The 19,366-nt window shown below is 43.8% G+C and overlaps 1 protein-coding gene across 7 annotated transcripts in view; it reads right to left on the reverse strand.

Annotated features, from left to right (window-relative positions):
• Nucleotides 1-19,366, reverse strand: part of specc1lb (sperm antigen with calponin homology and coiled-coil domains 1-like b) — a 106,232-nt gene that overhangs the window by 47,923 nt on the left and 38,943 nt on the right. For 6 of the 7 annotated variants that reach the window (XM_060936002.1, XM_060936003.1, XM_060936004.1 and 3 more), the window contains 9 exons: nucleotides 18,342-18,522; nucleotides 13,358-13,502; nucleotides 11,559-13,177; nucleotides 9,075-9,282; nucleotides 8,788-8,861; nucleotides 8,072-8,247; nucleotides 6,498-6,629; nucleotides 5,151-5,314; nucleotides 1,905-2,026 (listed from right to left, as the gene is read on the reverse strand). In XM_060936002.1, coding sequence (XP_060791985.1) covers nucleotides 1,905-2,026; nucleotides 5,151-5,314; nucleotides 6,498-6,629; nucleotides 8,072-8,247; nucleotides 8,788-8,861; nucleotides 9,075-9,282; nucleotides 11,559-13,177; nucleotides 13,358-13,502; nucleotides 18,342-18,485 — 2,784 coding nt within the window. In that variant the 5' untranslated portion in view covers nucleotides 18,486-18,522. The remainder of the gene's footprint in view (nucleotides 1-1,904; nucleotides 2,027-5,150; nucleotides 5,315-6,497; nucleotides 6,630-8,071; nucleotides 8,248-8,787; nucleotides 8,862-9,074; nucleotides 9,283-11,558; nucleotides 13,178-13,357; nucleotides 13,503-18,341; nucleotides 18,523-19,366) is intronic. The other variant, XM_060936008.1, reaches the window with a different exon arrangement.

Genomic DNA, 19,366 nt, shown 5'->3' on the forward strand with positions numbered 1-19,366 from the left:
CGCTCCGACACCTCTATACCAACGCCAAACCAAAGTTCATCGCCGCCATGGATGGCTGCTTCAACGCCCGACACCGTTCCAGCAACCCCGTGTCCGCTCGTAAAACGCTTACAACCGCTCCACCGAAGTTTGTGCAACGTTTAATCGCCGCCCGGGCAACGCTGGCGAAGCAGCGGTGGTCCAGCGTTCAAGATTTCTGCGTTGGCCTAGCGGACCCAAGCGTCCACGAACTTGCGTCTAGCGGTGCCAAACTTTGACTGGGCGTTGGTGGAGCGGGGGTGAACTTTGCCGGGGCGGAAAATTGCCCCCTCCTCACCGCTCGCAATATTTTGTGCAGCTCAAAACTTTCGGAGCGGTAGGAGGGCCCCTCGAGAAACATCAGCGGTGGCCGAGCATATACGGCGTTGCTTTAACGGGGGCCAACTTTTGTTAAACGGTGGTGAACGGTTACGAGTGGTGATGAATTTTTTTCACCGCTCCAGGAACGCTCCAGCAAAGTTCGGGCGGTGTGACCGGGGCCTAAAGGGCATATCATGGGTAAATTCAGGAGCAAGTTCAATTTAATTCTCCTATTTTATATTAAACTTTGGTCAAATATCTGTAACATTTTGCATTTTGTGCAATTTTTTAACCTTGCGCAATACCAGAAAAATTCAGTTGAAATCGAGCCATTTGAGGCGAATTGGTCCGCCTCTGAAAAAACTTGACATTTGGATTTCCCGGCAAACATTGATTTTCATGATGTCATCTGCGGGACGCCTCCCTCTGAATCCTACGTCAGTGCTGGTTTGTTTATGAGAAAACGACCTGGTGGTTTTCTGCAAATTTCTTCAACGTTATCACATAATTATTAAAATGGTTAACAGATGTATCGTAGGAGGGTGTAGCAACACCAATCTTGATGGGATTAGTACTCATCGTTTCCCAAAAGACCGGACAATGAGAGAGAAATGGGAGCGCTTGGTCTACACAGGCTGTGCACTGAAACTGTACAAAGCTCGCACAGCCTGCTGGCACTTCCACAGATAACGCCACGAATCTGGCTCCAGACTCCCTTGGGATTTTTCCAGACGCGTTTTATTTTATTTTTTTCTGCTGTAGACAGATGGCCTTGTGCAAAATTACCCTTCTGGATGAGTGTGTAAAGGGACATACTTTCATATTTAAAATAAATAAATGAATAAATAAAAAGAAATTGGTCCAGGATATGCACTTGAAACTCATTCTTCATCTGAGAGGATTCATTTTCATAAACAGTACAAGACATTAGATGAATTACAGAAAATTAAAAGGATTCTTTAAAAAGAAATCTTTTTTATGCTCCTGTTTATTTCAGAGGAAAGCAAAACGCATCAATTGCAAGCATAAAGTTCATTCGGTTTCACTTTTTATCCTTTTAAATCCATCATGGTCGAGAAATCAGAATTAAGTCCAAATCAAGTTCTTAAAAACAGAGAAAAATCATAGAATTGTTGAGCCATGTTTAAAATGAAGTTTTATTTTCTGTGTTGTGCTAATTGCTGCCAACACAGCACTGACTGCCTAATGGAAATGAGCACAATGATAACAGGATTAGAATTGGGCAAGCAAGCCACTTACAGTGATTTTACTGTACCCATTTATTACAGTATTTACGGTAGCCCTGCTCCTCTAGCAGTTACGGTAATATTCTGACTGCCACTTATTGATGAAATAAATGAAATCAGTTTCAGTCAGAATTGAAGGAAAACATCTATAAAAAGATAAAAACGCAACCATTCAGGAGATTAGCATTAACTGTAGGAGCAGTGACTGGACAAGCAAACTTATAAATGTACGTGAGGAGGTTTTAGTGTTAAAAAAGTGCTGTGTGATTAGGTCTCAGTGAGGAGAGGAAAGAATTGGATTTATTTCTTAGTTTGTACCTGTATGGGGGACACGGCAGCAGCTGGAGGGGTTTTCATTGGACTTGGGCTGAGAGGAGTTCGAGAAATAGTAGCAGCAACTACAGCTGGAACAGCAGATGTTGGAGTGCTGGGAATAGGACCTACAAACAATTAAAATCACAACACAGACACCCAATACAGTCGTAAGCAAGCATGAAGAGATTCATTTCTCAAAACAGAACTCCGTTGGCTAAGTCTTAATTAGTAAGTAAGTGTGGAGAGATAGAATTAATTTTAATCACACATATGGATCAATATGTGCAATTATCATATGACCTGTATGAACCCACGTGCGCGCGCTCCTAATAAAACCACTGGGAAAATGGTGACTGAGCAGATAGGGATTTTTGAATCCGTCTGAAAAAAGCTGTATGCGGCACTGGACCGGTTTCCGCCATTTTCGTTTTGTTCTGAATTCATCTCATCTCATTATCTCTAGCCGCTTTATCCTGTTCTACAGGGTCGCAGGCAAGCTAGAGCCTATCCCAGCTGACTACGGGCGAAAGGCGGGGTACACCCTGGACAAGTCGCCAGGTCATCACAGGGCTGACACATAGACACAGACAACCATTCACACTCACATTCACACCTACAGTCAATTTAGAGTCACCAGTTAACCTAACCTGCATGTCTTTGGACTGTGGGGGAAACTGGAGCACCCGGAGGAAACCCACGCGGACACGGGGAGAACATGCAAACTCCGCACAGAAAGGCCCTCGCCGGCTCCGGGGCTCGAACCCAGGACCTTCTTGCTGTGAGGCGACAGCGCTAACCACTACACCACCGTGCTGCCCCCTTGTTCTGAATTGTTACTTTGAAAGATAAGCGACATAACGGAGCACAGTGAAAGTGAATTTTATTATCCAGATGTTTTATCAGACACTGACCTCACTGAATGAGCTGAAATCGTCGAAGAAAATGAAAAAAGGTACTTTCGAGCAAAGAAATTCACTTGTTTATACAAGGACAAGAGAAAACCGTATTAAAAAAAACCCCTAAAGTACGACAAATGTTTTCAGAAGATTTCTTGCTGAAGTTAAAAAGGAAAGAGACACACGTTATCCCCTTCAAGGAGCTAGACAGTTTGCTATGTAGTTTCTATATACAAGTTGAGGAAAAAAAAAGGAAATTTAGACTATGAACCTGACACTTGGTCTTCCTTTTCACGAAGTATTTCGCACACCGTTGTTCACTGTTTTCCACCATGTATCTTGGTTAAAAAAGGTCAGATGATAAAATGCTTACTGACTGAGTGGAAGGGCCAGACGGGAAAATATTTGGCTCGAGGTCCATACAAATGACCAAGAGCCAAATATTTTCCCGTCCGGCCATCCCACTCAGTCAATAAGTACATAGTACTGGGACTGTAATAAGGGATTACTGAAGTCAAATAAAATTTAACAATTAAAGAAAATTCTATTTTTCATAAATTAACTGGTTGAAAGATTTTATTTAAATCATATACAAAATAACTAATTTAAAAAAAAAAAACTTATTTAAACATTTGAACTAATTAAGGATTAACCAACCAAATTGCAATTTTATATTTAAATTCTATGAGAATATTTAAAACTCGCCTGATGTTAAATTGACAAACACATTTCCTAAACTTTCTTAAACGTTAAAATGACACGGAAGTGGATCCGTTCCAACATGCTTTTTTTTTCTGCCACTGAATCTCAAATGCCTTTCCCTTGAGAGTCTAGTGCACTATATAGTGAGCATACATGTAGTGAATTGGAACCTGAAAAGGATTCAGTCTTAAATGTACTAGAGGTATTTATATTTAAAAAAAAAAATTCCTGTGTGAGGACAAATTAAAGATGGTGTGTTTCAAGCTTGGAGTACTCAAGTCCAGGACTCAGACTCGAGTCCGACTCGTGCCCTAATTTTAAAGACTCGTGACTTGACTTGAGCACTGATGACTCGGACATTAATTGCATGCGGACTTGTAAATTGGAGACGAGGACTCTGATTTTTATTTCTTCATTTTTTTGTAACACGCCATAATAATTTGGCACAAGATATTTATATCTACATTAATTTTTATACTAATTTTGTGCAAGAGTGTCACACTGGCGCACCTTGGCGCGTGCATCAGATAGACTCTCGGGCGCGTTCCGGACAGCGCCATAAATGACTCGCACCTGCACAGGATTAAGGCGCAATCAGCGCACCTATATAAGAAAACACACTTACTTTGCGAAGTATTGAGTTACATTGCAGACACATAACTAAGCCTTATTTCCTTGCTTGGTTTCCCGATTTTGTTTCTTGTCTTCGATTCTGCCAAGTCTACGATAGCCTGTTTGTGCTTCGCTCGACTTATTGCCCGTTTTATGATTTTGCCTGCCGTTCTGGATTGTTTACCTGTTTTCACTTGTTTTATTAAAACACCCCTTCTGCACTTACATCTGTCTCCCAACCATCTCTGACAGCACGGTGGTGTAGTGGTTAGCACGGTCGCCTCACAGCAAGAAGGTTCCGGGTTCGAACCCAGCGGCCGGCGAGGGCCTTTCTGTGCGGAGTTTGCGTGTTCTCCCCATGTCTGTGTGGGTTTCCTCCGGGTGCTCCCCCGCAATCCAAAAGACATGCAGTTAGGTTAACGTGGGGCGGCCTTGGGATGAAGTGCCCTTGAGCAAGGTACCGAACCCCTGACTGCTCCCCGGGCGCTCTGGTGTGGCTGCTCACTGCTCTGAGCATGTGCGCGTGCACACGCGCGTGTGTTCACTGCTTCAGATGGGTTAAATGCAGAGGATGAATTTCACGGTGCTTGAAGTGTGCATGTGACCAAATACTTCACACTCCCTGGCAAAGAGAAGCACATTCACCTGTTCATACGTCATGTTCAAGAACAAGCTAGTGTTAACGGCGCTAAAACAGCCACCGATAAATGGTGCGGTTGGAGTCTTGTTCTCGGACTTGAACTTTTTTTTTAATGACTTGGACTTGACCACTGGGGACTCGAGACTAGACTTGAGGTTTAGTGACTCGACTACAACACTGGTGTGTTTACATGAATCCTGAGTCACAAATGTAAAAATCTTATTAAATATCAGCAATAAGAGAACATTACTGTGGGTAATATATTTTGTACTAGCAAGAAAAAGTATCACATTTTAACTCTCAATGCCTTAAAGTGTACTAAACTTTGAATGAGGAATTAGTCAGCATGTTTGTGTGTGTGTTATACGTGTATGTATGTGCGCGCGTGAGCGCATGTACCTTGAGAGGCACTGTCGAAGCTCTTGATGAGGGTTTTGACGGTGGGCGAGGGCTCTGATGAGGTGGAGGAGCGCCGGCTGAGCCCCATCCCCTGTCTCAGTGCAGCAAGATCCCTCTCTACTGCATTCATGTAATTATAGACACGCCCACGTTCCTCATCCTGCCTAATACACACCCAAACACAAACCGGTGTTTTTACAATTTACATTTCTAAACGCTATACATTTTAGGCCACAAAACTCATGTAATTATTCAGTGTCCTTGTTTAGCCCAAATGTTTGATATCTGAAGCAGTGGAACTGTGAGGCTCATGGAACACTGTTCTTCCACATAACACGGTGGCAATGCAGCACTCGGTTCTCATCGTGATCAAGAATTAAAAACTATGTTCACGTCGTGATCAAAAAAACAGAACCAAATAAAAGGAATTAAATCTGAATAAAATTTCTGACCTACTACATTTGAGCTACAGGGAAATGTGGGCAGTTTATATTGAAGTTTCCCCTTTATGAATGAATGGTTTAAAATTAATCCAAGGGCCCCAGTCACATAAACAGTACTTTATAAAAGTCTTAGACACCCTTTTTTTTTTAAAAATCCATACAGACTTCCATGTTATCGAGTCAGTACCAAAACATTTTAGAGTTCCAAACGTTCGTTTTCCAGCAGCAACTTAAATGTTACAGGAAAAAAAGATTGTATCTGAGCAGCATATTACAATAGAGAGCACTTTTCAGATTAAAAACAAAAACAGAATGAAGGCTACTGGGTTTTGGTGCAAAATTAAAGGAGATATGCAGAGCCATGGCCTCACTATGTTTATAAATGCCTTGAGACCTCAAGAATGGCACAGGAATAGTTTTAAGTGTTAACAATAAATCTAATATAGTAATTTTTATGATTAAAGTGATTCATATAGGTAGCGGTCTGAGTGAATGACCTTGACATCTGTGATGTCACAGCAGGAAGTCTATCGGTCTGATCGCCATTTCCGCTATACTAAAACACAGAGCTGACTGCAACTCTGATCCTCCATTTTGAGCTAATTTATCGCCGTGCCACGTAGATGTGTTGCTGGCGGGTGCAGCAACACGACAGAAGGTGGATTTATGTTGCATTCATGGTTCAAGAATGTTCAAACTGCAAAGATTTGGACGCGTTTTGCGAGAAATTCACGGATTGGGCGCCTACGAAGTGGTCTCTGCTCTGCACATTTTACTGAGGACTCGTACAAACCCTCTGATCTGTTGAGGAGTGTTGGCTATAAGCCTGTATTGAAAGAGGGTGCAGTACCAACAATCAAAGGAAAATCAAACTACAAGAAAAGGAAAGTAAATTCAGTTGCACCAGTTCTCCCGGAGCGTGAGCCGAGCAGTAATGGTGGAGTACTCAGTATGGAGAAAATGGAGAATGAGTGGACCAGTCGTCAGATATCTCCGCTGGATAGGCTGCTCCGCCCCTGAGCAGCAATATCTCGCCCTTACGTGGAAGAAGCAAATGAACAAACAACTGAAAGTCAGATTGTTTCAAAAATAAATCGGCCACAAGGTCGGCCTTCAAGAAGCGAGAACACAGACGGGTAAGATGCGACTCTCATTTGATTACATCACAAAAACAACACTCGTTTACCTACATTTAGATTAATACGTGTAACTTGTATTGTGTGTTTAAGTTACCGGTATACGATTATTTAATTTGCTTCAGAATGTGATTGTCTCAGTTCATCTGATTATTTAATTAGCCTTTTATGTTTTATCAGTGAAAATGCGTGCATGTACAGTATGTTGTATAAGTTAGAACACCTATCCTGTTTTAATGAGAGTCACTTGAGACTGTCAGTTCAATTCCATCCAATTCTCTAGACGGCTTTGTTCTCTGGCTTTATTTCGTAAGGTGGGGGCCTCTGTGGCTGACATGTTACTATCGGATTCACTTTCCGATGGTTCAAGCTGATACGGTTCTACGTGTATAGCAGTAGCATGTACACACACTCCAATTTCAGGACTATCACAGTCAGATGTATTACTATCTGATGAATCCGAAGAATCTCCAATAAATCCGAACGAAGAGGCCATTGCAGCCACTCTCGCCTGCCGAGTCTGGCTTTGGTCTATAGCACCGGTTCCTGCTGTGACGTCACGCACCCAGGGCTGGCTGGATCAGCTCAAATGCCAACTTTTGACTCTCAAAAATATACTTTCTTAAATTCTCAATTATGCAGCATACAAGAGTCAAGGATAGAGATACTATCCACTCAGAAACGTATTTAAAAACAAAGGTTCTGTGTATCTCCTTTAAGCAGCAAGTGTGACAAAGTGTCCAGAAGAACTGTGGCTGGTTCTGTAAGATGCTCAGTAAAACCGATAGCTCATTTCTTTATAAAACTGCACTCATTGTACCTCAGACTACCATTTTATTTTTAAAAGCAAAGGATCGTCTCGCACCAAATATTGACTGTTTCATTTATTATGGCTTACTGTTCTTTATAGTATTTTTTTTTTATATTGAGACATTTCATTTCATTATTTAAGCCATTCTTGCTCTACAGCATTTCTTTACATGTACCTAAGACTTTTGTGCAGTACCGTATGTAAAGGTCTCAACTTTTAACTAACTTAAAGTTTGGGCCACTACGGTCTGACAACGCAAAGATTTCTAGGATGTGTCCCTTATTGTGTTTCATTGTGTACAACTCCTCTCTGGGGGGGAGGAGGGGTAACAGGAGGACAGAGGACGGGAAGGAGCAGTAGCCTAGCCGGACAATAAGCAATACCGGACAATGTGCAATATAATGTGCAATATCTCTCCTGCTGCTCCCATACTTATTCCCACACACTGCTGGATTTGAACATTCATGCAATGACAGTGATGTGGAAATTGTGTCCTGGACATTAGAATCAGTTGAGTGAACGGTGTCTTACTTCCTGCTCTTGAGCTCGTCCAGCTCTTTGTTCATCTTTTCGTTCTTCTCTTGAGCTTCTTGAAGGCGGCGCCGCAGGTCCCCGATCTCCTCCTGAGCCTCGGATTTGATGTCATTGGCAATGACCACAGCAGTCTGGAGATCAGCCTGGAACTGTCTCCACTCCGCTGACTCCTCCTGCGAAATGAAAGCATCTTATGTGCAGTCAAATCTATACGCCGTGCTTTTTCACCCACACAGCGCCAATGGGGTTATATATAAAAAAGAGCCACTTCCCTTCTAACTAACGATCCAAAATTAAAACCAATATATTTATGTATGTTCACTTTCAGAACAGAGCAAAAGGAATCAATCCAAATGAAATGTATGATCTTGTTAAAAAGGCATTGTACACCATTATTAATCCATTGAATCGTGTTTTAAATTTATGGAGATTTTACTGTCCTCATTCGCTACAGTTATTACGGTAGCCCTACTACTCCAACAGTTACTGGAGTTTGCTGCAAAACACGTAAATTCAGTTACTATCTGCGTGATTTCACTGAAGGACTAACCGGGTGGGGTCTGAGATTTTGGATAATACAGCTTTTCATTATACAGGCACTGTGACCAAAAAAAAAAAAAAATTATGAAGCTTTTCAAAAATTAGTATTTTTACAGGAAGCCAGACTTGCAGGAAGACAGTCAACAAAACATAGAGAAGTAAAAGATTATTACCCGCAGTTTACGGTGAAGTGTTTTAATCTCCTTTTCCATGTCATATTTTTGGTCGTGAAGTTTTTTAATAGAATCTACGTGAGAGAGATGAAGATGTTAACGGGGGCAAAAACCAGGAACACAAAAATAAATGTGACTCAATGGCACCCCTCAGTGGCTAAAGTCATGCACTCTGTAGTGGGAATGAGCTGGGTCAGGAACATCACCCATTTTAATTTAGAATTCCTTTGGATGAGCCATTTTTAAAAGTGCATTATAACTTTGTCATCATGTCCTGGCTGACTCACTCTCCAGGTCCGAGATGATGAGGTTGTCGTGGAGTTTGACGGCTCGATGTTGCTCCACCTCGTCCTCCAGCTCGAAGATGGTTTCCTTCATGTCAGCGATCTCCGTATCCTTCTCCTCCAGCTCCGAGCACTGCTGAGCCAGAAGCCGCTTCTGCTCGGCAAGCTGTTTCTGCACCTCGTCCCGGAACGACTGGAAATCTGCCTCCAGCTAAAACACACACACGATCTTTACCAAACTGATCCAAAGTAAGTAGTGTTACTGGGTGCTGCTCTTAAACAGAAAAGCCACATTACATAATCTATTGCATTAGCTTGATTGTAATATGCCCATTTCTTAGTATGATAGCCCTACTACTCCACCACTTATAAAACAGTTTCCCACCATCACACAGGTGACACTAAACAACTTTTAAACCAAAACCCAGTTATCACTGCGCGCAGAAAATCACCAAACTGAACCCAAATCAAGTCTTCTAGCTTTGGGATGCCATTTGCTAACAACTGAGTGAGCCAAGTGAAGTCTCTAGAAAGGTTTACTGTAAAAATTATTTTTTGATTAATGTAAAAGTAATGCGCAAATAAAGAATCGCTCGTCTAACAGGGTGGCACAATGGTGTAGTGGTTAGCACTGTCACCTCACAGCAAGAAGGTCCTGGGTTCGAGCCCAGTGGCCAACAGGGGTGTTTCTATGTGGAGTTTGCATGTTCTCCCCGTGTCTGCATGGGTTTCCTCCGGGTGCTCCGGTTTCCCCCAGTCCAAAGACATGCAGGTTAGGCTAATTGGTGGCTCCAAATTGACCGTAGGTGTGAATGTGAGTGTGAATGGTTGTTTGTCTCTATTGGCCCTTTTTCAGCTCACTTCAGCCCGACACGGCTCGCGTTTCGACTACCTCAGAGCAGCACGACTCAGCTCGCTTCAGCCCTACTCAGCACCCAAAACTCGCACGGTTTTGGAGTAGGGCTGAAGCGAGCCAAACCGAGCCGAGTGGGGCTAGGGGCGTGAGGAGACACTCCCCTGTGCACTGATTGGTGAGGAGGAGTGTCCTCACATGCCCATACATGCCCCGCGAGCATGCTGGGATCTGTAAACACCGTAAACCCGGAAGAAGAATTACGAGAATTTCTGAACCCTTATGCGCCTCGCCTCATCTATACGCTCTTGCCAGTATCTTTTGGCGTTGTCGGTGACAACAAGCCACAGCACCAAGACCAGCAACACTAACGACTCCATGTCCTCCATGTTTATTGTTTACTATCCGGGTCGTGAGACTACCGCTTAAAAGGTCACTGATGTCACTGTTTGCGCCGCCTAACGACATCACGTGACATCCACCCACTTTCGCTAACTCCACCCAATGTGTTCACCCACTTCCAGCCAGCACGGTTCAGCGCGGTTGTAGTCGAAATGCAACTCCAACAGCCCCACTCAGCTCGACTCAGCCCAACTCAGCACGGCATGGCTCAGCCCAACTCAGCCACGTTGGTAGTGGAAAAGCGGCATATGTGTCAGCCCTGCTTTTGACTTGTCCAGGGTGTACCCCGCCTCTCGCCCATAGTCAGCTGGGATAGGCTCCAGCTTGCCCGCGACCGTGCAAGCGGTCATGGATAATGGATGGATGTCTATAACATGCCTCAAGTCTAAACTACTCTATGGCAGAAACCGATGTAAAGACGCTACTGTTAGTTTGGTGCTAATCCCTTATGTGCAACTGGAAATGTTAAACATCCATACAGCTAATTATGCATAATCTTAGAGAAAAGTGACATTTTTATAATGTTTAACAGACTGTTCACCAAATTTCATAGACAAACCGCTACATTACATGCCAATGCTGATGCCGCCACTTCTGCTACTGACAAAAACTAATTAAAAAAAATAAAAATAAAAAAAATAAAACAGATGCTCAAACAATTTGGCTCAATTTGCATCCAGTAAATTCAAATTGCCTTTGCAAGTTATTACCAACAGACAAGAATCAGCTAGATTATTGGACCAGTTAAAATGCATAGCCTGTATACTCTCAGTTTTTAAAATGAAGGGGGGAGGGGGGAAAAGCCATGGTTTATAGAAAAAGCCAAGTTTATAGAAGCAACATTGGGACTAAAAGGTTGCTGGTTCAATTCCCTGGAACAGCAGCAATGGCTGAAGTGCCCTTGAGCAAGGCACTTAACCCCAACTGCTCCCCGGCCACTGCAACACAGCTTCCCACTGCTCTGGGTATGCATGTGTGTGCTCACATCCCCAGATGGATTAAATGCAGAGAAAGAATTTCATTGTGCTCTAATGTACATGTGATAAATAAAAACTTAACCCCCCCTCAAAAAAAAATTCCCCAAAATAGTGTTTATTTAGTTTGTAAAAAATTGTCAACTTCAAGCACCATAATTCAGAAACTAAGCAAGCTGGCACCTCACTACTGTAGTTTGGTGTGGCAGCTAGTTGTGTGTGACTAGGCAAAATACTGACACACTTGCACACACAAACCTTTCTGATTGCATCCTGAAGCTGAGCAGCCTCATTGCGAGTATGCCCCAGTTCCTCCTGAAGCTGTGCTGCTTTGGTTTCGGCTCGTTCTTTGTTTAATCTCTCACTGTCCAGCAGGTGGCGTATGTCAGTCTTGTCCCCGGCACCCTGGATGGAGAGGAGTTGAGCCACTCTCTCCCTCTCCTGCTCCAGCTGGAGCCGACAGCGAGCTAGTTCGGCCTGCTCATCTTCGGACTGCATCCTCATGGCGTCAAGCTCGACAGCAGTGGCCTCACGTTCTCTTCGCTCCAGCTCGGCAGCCCTCTCAGCCAGGTGCACACGCTCCTTCAGGGCTCCCATAAGGCCCTGTGCCTCAGCATTCTCCTGCTCGGCCATCTTGAGTGCACTGCTCAGCTGCTGCTGGACACCGAGAAGCTGCTCCCTCTCAAGGCGCGAGTTCTCGTTTAACTCCGTGTAGCGCCTCTCCAGCTCCATGTAGCGACTGCTCTTTGCATCCTCATCGTCTTTGACATAAGCTACGCGGTGTTCATCCAGCAGGCCACGCAAGTAGTCCAGCTGTCGGCTATAGAGTTCAAGCCGCTCGCCTTGCTGGCGCAGTGAGTCCACCAAGATGGCACGCTCCTCGCCCAGGCGTTCATTCTCTGCACTCAACTCCTGTGCAATCTGCTGAAGGTCCGCGAGCTCCTGCAGTGTGGCCTGTAACTCCTCTGCAGTACTGTGTTGGCTCTCCTCCATCTGGTGGATGCGCTCAGTCAGGCAGGCCACCGAGACCTCACTAGCATTGCCACTACTTCCCCGGCGTGAGCGCCTTCGGCCTGGTGAGCCACCTTCTGACTCTGATGAAGAACCGCAACCAGATGGCGCATCCAGGGCATCGTCACTAGACATCACGGCCTGGCAAGGTTCACTGCACTCACTGTCCGGAACATCCGGAGACCCCACTCGCCTCGCCTCTGACAGCAGGTCTTCAGTTGAACCCCTGGCAGAGCCTTCGGTTGAGGAGGTTCGAGTCCCTCCATCCCCACCACTGCTGCTGCCCCCACCACTTGTTGTCGGCTCAGGACTGAGAGAGGCACAGCGCAGACCCTTCTCAGGACTGTCCAGACGCTGCTCCAATGAGAATCCTAGTGCATTCAGCCTGTCCTTTAACATGCGGTTCTCACTCTTCAGCAAGTTGAGCTCTCCACGAATGCCCTGGTTCTGGTCCTGCAGTAACAGCAGGGTTGACTCCACATCAGCAGCGCTTATCCCAGATACAGCTTCCTTCTCCTGTGGCAGCTCAGCTTCACACTGCTCCTCTTGTTCAGGGGCTTCCTGCTCCTCCAGGCCCAGCTGAACCCTCATCCCACGTAACTCAGAACGCAAGTGTAGGATTTCAAGGTCTTTGCTTTTGGCCAAACCCAGCAAGTCCTTTACTCTTGACTCCAGCATTGCTTTGTTGCTGATGTCATAGCGCAATTTGCTCGCTTGGGTTTCAGACTCCGTTGACGTGCGACAGCGAGAACGCTTTGAAGCAACAGAGTTAGAGGGTCCAGATTGCTTCTTGGCAGTGCTGGTTTTCTCACGGGTAACTCCAGGTTCCTTTATTGCAGAAGACATCCCACGCCTTCCCGAGGAGCCTAGATGACAGAGAATAGATTATAATACATAATAGATTATTATGTTTGATCATACAAATTTCTTTCTACAAGAATTGCTTATTAGCAAAAGACCAAGGTATTTCCTTGTTCAAAAAAAACCAAAACCATTCCATCAATCCAGAATATACTTATTCTGAAGCCTACATTGACTCCTGGTACCTGAGTTGGCCTTGGTCTTTGTCTCAGAGTTGCTCTGAGTGGAGCTGGTGCTCCTCTTGCTTCTTGTTGTAGTGCTGCTTCCGCTGCCCACCGAGGCTCCTCCACTTCCTGCGCTCATGGCAGCAAGGTCATCATTGCTCTTCGTCTGTTTAATAGATGGAAATATGGGGGAAAGTGTTTGTATATGGACATGATGTTACTGGACCATAAAGCGGCATCTGATAATATAATGATGCATATGAAGTTTCACTTAGAATGGAATTAACCAAGTCAAGGGAGTCAGAGTTACATGGTACTGGGTTTATGTACACAAAATTGACTAATTTTTGATAAAAGCATTAAAAATCTTAATATCTCCGATAGATTTCACCATATAATGTACCTTATTGGCTTAATGGTTTCCAATAGGAAGATTCCAGCAAATACACTACATGGCCAAAAGTATGTGGATGCCCGTCTATTACACCCATATGTGGGCCTTCCAGAAGCTGTTGCCATAAGGGTGGAAGTACACAACTGTCTAGAATGTCTTTGTATACTGTGGTATTAAGGTACCCCTTCACTGGACCTAAGGGACCCAAACCAGTTCCAGCATGACAATGCCCCTGTGCACAAAGCAAGGTCCATAAAGACATGGTTTACCAAAGATGGTGTGGAAAAATTTGGAGTGGCCTGTACAGAGCCTTGATCTCAACCCTATTGAACACTTTTGGGATGAACTAGAATGCAGACTGCATGGAAGTCATCCCAACATCAACTTCATACTGATCTCCATAATGTTGTAATGCTCTTGTGGCTGAATTAGCAAATCCCCACAGCCATGCTCCAAAATCATGTGGAAATCCTTCCCAGATCTCATCTCATCTCATCATCTCTAGCCACTTTATCCTGTTCTACAGGGTCGCAGGCAAGCTGGAGCCTATCCCAGCTAACTACGCGCGAAAGGTGAGGTACACCCTGGACAAATCGCCAGGTCATCACAGGGCTGACACATAGACACAGACAACCATTCACACTCACATTTCACACCTACGGTCAATTTAGAGTCACCAGTTAACCTAACCTGCATGTCTTTGGACTGTGGGGGAAACCGGAGCACCCGGAGGAAACCCACACGGACACGGGGAGAACATGCAAACTCCACACAGAAAGGCCCTCGTCGGCCATGGGGCTCGAACCCGGACCTTCTTGCTGTGAGGCGACAGCGCTAACCACTACACCACCGTGCCGCCCCTTCCCAGATCATCGAAGGTTATTATAACAGCCAAAGGGGAAGTACATCTGGAAGGTGGTGCTCAACAAGCACATATGGGTGTGACTGTCAGGTGTCCACATACTTTTGGCCATGTACTGTATTTGATGGGACATTCCTATTGGAAACCATTAAGCCAATAAGGTCCATTATACAGTGAAATCTATGAGATATTAATAGGATTTTAACGCTTTCAACAAAGATAATAATAAGTAGTTCAATTTATATAGCGCCTTTCACAAAACCCAAGGACGCTTTACACAGGAGTTACCAAAAAAAAAAAAAAAAACACTAGGAACAGTAGTGTGTGGTAAAGAGAAAAAAAGTTTTCAAGTTAGCTTTGAAGGAAGAGAGAGTGGAACAGTCACGAAGTGATTGTGGTAATGAGTTCCAAAGTTTAGGAGCAGCAACACTGAATGATCCGCCACCCATAGATGCCAGTTTAAAACGTGGGATAGTCAAAAGTCCACAGACAGAAGATCTGAGGGAGCGGGAGGGACAGTACAAATAAATTAGCTCACAGAGATAGGAAGGAGCGAAACCATGAAGAGCTTTATAGGTTAAAAACAAGATTTTGTATCTGATCCGAAAAATAATTGGCAACCAATGCAGTTGCTGTAAAACAGGAGTGATGTGCGCAGTGCGCTTGGTGAGTGTTGCCCCTTTTCCACCAAATCAGTTCCAGGGCTGGTTCGGGGCCAGTGCTTAGTTTGGAACCGGGTTTTCTGTTTCCACTGACAAAGAACTGGCTCTGGGGCCAGAAAAACCAGTTCCAGGCTAGCACCAACTCTTTGCTGGGCCAGAGGAAAGAACCGCTTACGTCAGCGGGGGGGGGGGGGGGGGGGGGGGGGGGGCGGAGTTGTTAAGACCAACAACAACAAGACCGCGAAAGATCGCCATTTTTAAGCGGCGAGAAGCAGCAGCTGTACAAACGCGAAGTCATCCATTATTATTATTATTGTTGTTGCTGCTGCTGCTTCTTCCGTGTTGTTTTTGCTTCGATATTCGCGCCAAGGTTTATGCAAACGTAGCAACGTAACTGACGTATACAGCGACGTAATGACGTATACAAACGACGTAACTGACGTATACAGCGACGTAATGACGTATCTTCCCTTAGCACCGCGAGCTATGGAAAAGCAAACTGGTTCTCAGCTGGCTCGCAAGTTGAACAAGTTGTGAACCAGCACCAGCACTGGCCCCGAACCAACCCTGGAACTGATTTGGTGGAAAAGGGGTATCTGAGGACTCTTGCTGCTGAGTTTTGGATGTACTGCAGGCGCTTGAGCAATGTGGCAGGGAGACCATAAAAGAGAGAATTGCAGTAGTCAAGACAAGAACAAATAAATGCATTGACCAACATTTTGGCATCAGTTTCCACGAGAAAAGGGCAGAGACGTGCAATATTGCGGAGGTGAAAGAAGGCATTCTTAGTAATTAGTTTAGGCAATTATTTTGTGATTAGAAACCCAGTAGTTTGTAACACTGACTCCCTTGGACTGAATAATATACTAGAAGTGTTCTATTAGAGATTTAATGGTTCCTACTGGTTTAAATAGTATCTACTTGTTTTCATCAGCATTTGTTAGTAGAGGATTCGGTTTCTAATGGTTTCCATTACACAGTATTCAATTGAGAATCTACTGGTTTCAACTGAATTCGAATGACTTCTGATAGGTTTAGATATTTCTTTGTAGAAAACTAAAAAGTAATAAAAAATTAAAGCTAATTTCACAAGACTGACAAGTCCCACATTACTGTTCAAATTGCATATATATAAAAAACACGCACTCGTGCACGCACACACAGTCTTGCAAAAGTATTCATCCCCCTTGGGGTTTGTCCCATTTTGTCGCATTATAAGCTGGAATTAAAATGGATTTTTGGAGTATTAGCACTATTTGATTTACACAACATGCCTACCACTTTAAAGGTGCAAATAATTGTTTTATTGTGACACAAACAATAATTAAGATGAAAAAAATACAGAAATCTGGAGCATGCATAGGTATTCACCCCTAAATAAGAGCTGGTCCAATCAATTCACTTCATAAGTCACATAATTAGTTGATGAAGTTGATTAAGATCCACCTGTATGCAATCAAAGTGTCACATGATTGGTCACATGATGACTGTATAAAATCAACCTGTTCTGGAAGGACCCTGACTCTGCAACACTACTAAGCAAGCAACATGAAAACCAAGGAGCCTCCAAACAGGTCAAAGTTGTGGAGAAGTATAGATCAGGGTTGGGTTATAAAAAATATCCCAAACTTTGAATATCCCAGGGAGCACCATTAAATCCATTATAGCAAAATGGAAAGAATATGGCACCACTACAAACCTGACAAGAGAAGGCCGCCCACCAAAACTCACAGACCGGGCAAGGAGGGCATTAATCAGAGATGCAACAAAGACACCAAAGATAACACTGAAGGAGCTACAAAGATCCACAGCGGAGATGGGAGTATCTGTCCATAGGACCATTTTAAGCCGTACACTCCACAGAGTGGAGCTTTATGGAAGAGTGGCCAGAAAAAAAGGTCACTGCTTAAGAACACACATTTGGAGTTTGCCCAACAGCATGTGGCAGACTCCCCAAACACACTGAAGAAGATTCTCTGGGCAAATGACACAAAAATTGATCTTTTTGTCCATCATGGGAACTGCCATGCATGGCACAAACCCAACACCCTGAGAACACCATTCCTACAGTGAAGCATGGTGGTGGTAGCAGCATCATGCTGTGGGGATATTTTTCATCTGCAGGGACAGGAAAACTGGTCAGGACTGAAGGAAAGATGGATGGCACTAAATACAGAGCAATTCTGGAAGAAAACCTGTTTGTGCCAGCCAGAGGTTTAAGACTGGGACGAAAGTTCACATTCCAGCAGGACAATGACCCTAAACATACTGCTAAAGCTACACTGGAGTAGTTTAAAGGGAAACATTTAAATGTCTTGGAATAGCCTGATCAAAGCCCAGACCTCAATCCAATTGAGAATCTGTGGCAGAACTTGAAGATTGCTGTACACCAATATAACCCATCTAACTTGAAGGAGTTGGAGCAGTTTTGCCTTGAGGAATGGGCAAAAATCTCAGTGGCTCGATGTGCTAAGCTAATGGAGACATAGCCCAAGAGACTTGCAGCTGTAATTGCAGCAAAAGGTGGCTCTACAAAGTATTGACTTTGTGGGGGGTGAATACCTATGCACACTCCAGATTTCTGTTTGTGTCACAATAAAACAACAATTTGCACCTTTAAAAGTGGTAGGCATGTTGTGTAAATCAAATGGTGCTACCCCTCCAAAATCCATTTTAATTCCAGCTTGTAATGCAACAAAACAGGACAAACACCAAGGGGGATGAATACTTTCGCAAGACAGTGTGTGTGTGTGTGTGTGTGTTATATATTACACACCCCAAATCATAGTGAATTTGGCCAGCTACATAACTTGCTAAAGTAGTAATAACATTAAATAAAAGCTATATACAGTACTTATTTTTGATAACACTAGCACAGCTGAGCACTATATTCAGTATTTTATGAATAGGAAGGCCATGATCAAGTTCACAACTACTGATTAAATTCAGCCTAATTGGGACATGTATTACAGCAAATTTCCTGAAAATGTTTCTCCAGCAAAGTTTTGTAAATTGCATGGGAATTTGTATAAATTGCTGAAGAGACTGAAAAAAAAGACTGAAGATCAAACATGCTCAAGGACTCACCTTAGACAGATGGGCCGAGTTCTGGTTCTTGGCGGTGCTCTTTCCTCCGGTGCCCATAGTGCCACTGGGCTCAGTTTTGCCCAGGGGTTTAATGGCTGTGGTGGTTTTGCTGGAGGCACCTGTGGGCCTGCTCGCCTTTTTCATACTGGGCTCCAAGTTCTTGATACATTTACGGCGCAATCTGCAGAAAGAGAAAACGGATGAACGCAACGCAGTGGTAGAAGGATCACTAGTAAAGCTCCAGCTTCAGGGTCACAACTTGAGTTATCTTCTGTATGGAGCTTCATACATTGTCCCTGTATCTTCAAGGTTCTTCGGTTTCCTTCCACCTCCCAGTAATTGGGCTGGCTACTCTAAACTGCCCCTAGGTGTGAACGTGTATGTGTGCGCACGCATGCATGGTGTCCTGTGAGGGACTGGTGTACATGCCCAGTGTTCCCAGGATAGACTCTGGGATCCACTGCCATCCTGATCAGGATAATCAGGATACTGAAGATGAATGAAACAATTTCAATGTCCAAGCAGGACTGGTAAAAACACTACATAAATCCAAATATTATATGGACATGAGTGTTTTACTGGGAAATACACCACTCGTATTTTTCATAATGTGCTACATCAGGGACATGGAGAACTAAAACCATGACATAAATCTCTATGTGTCACTCATGAGGAAATCAATGAATTGTTTTGATAAATTTGGGTACTTTTTGTTTGAGATCGTGTCTATATAATAAGAATATACACGTCGGCTTGAAGATATGAAGTTTATCTTCTTGTATTGAAAAACTCATATTTTTCATACAACACACATTGTGGATCTGAGTCACATATTTAAATAATATTGGCGGGCTTTTTTTTGTGGTATATCAGATATATTCCATTCAGCTAGTATGATATTGAACGAGTTAAAGGGGAGTTCAATATCATGCTAGCTGAATGGAATATATCGGACATACCACGAAAAAAAAAGCCAGCCAATATTATATTATTATTATTATACATACACATTCAATGGCGCCGCT

The sequence above is a fragment of the Neoarius graeffei genome, chromosome 12 (genome assembly GCF_027579695.1).
Source record: "Neoarius graeffei isolate fNeoGra1 chromosome 12, fNeoGra1.pri, whole genome shotgun sequence".
Taxonomy (NCBI): Eukaryota; Metazoa; Chordata; class Actinopteri; order Siluriformes; family Ariidae; genus Neoarius; species Neoarius graeffei.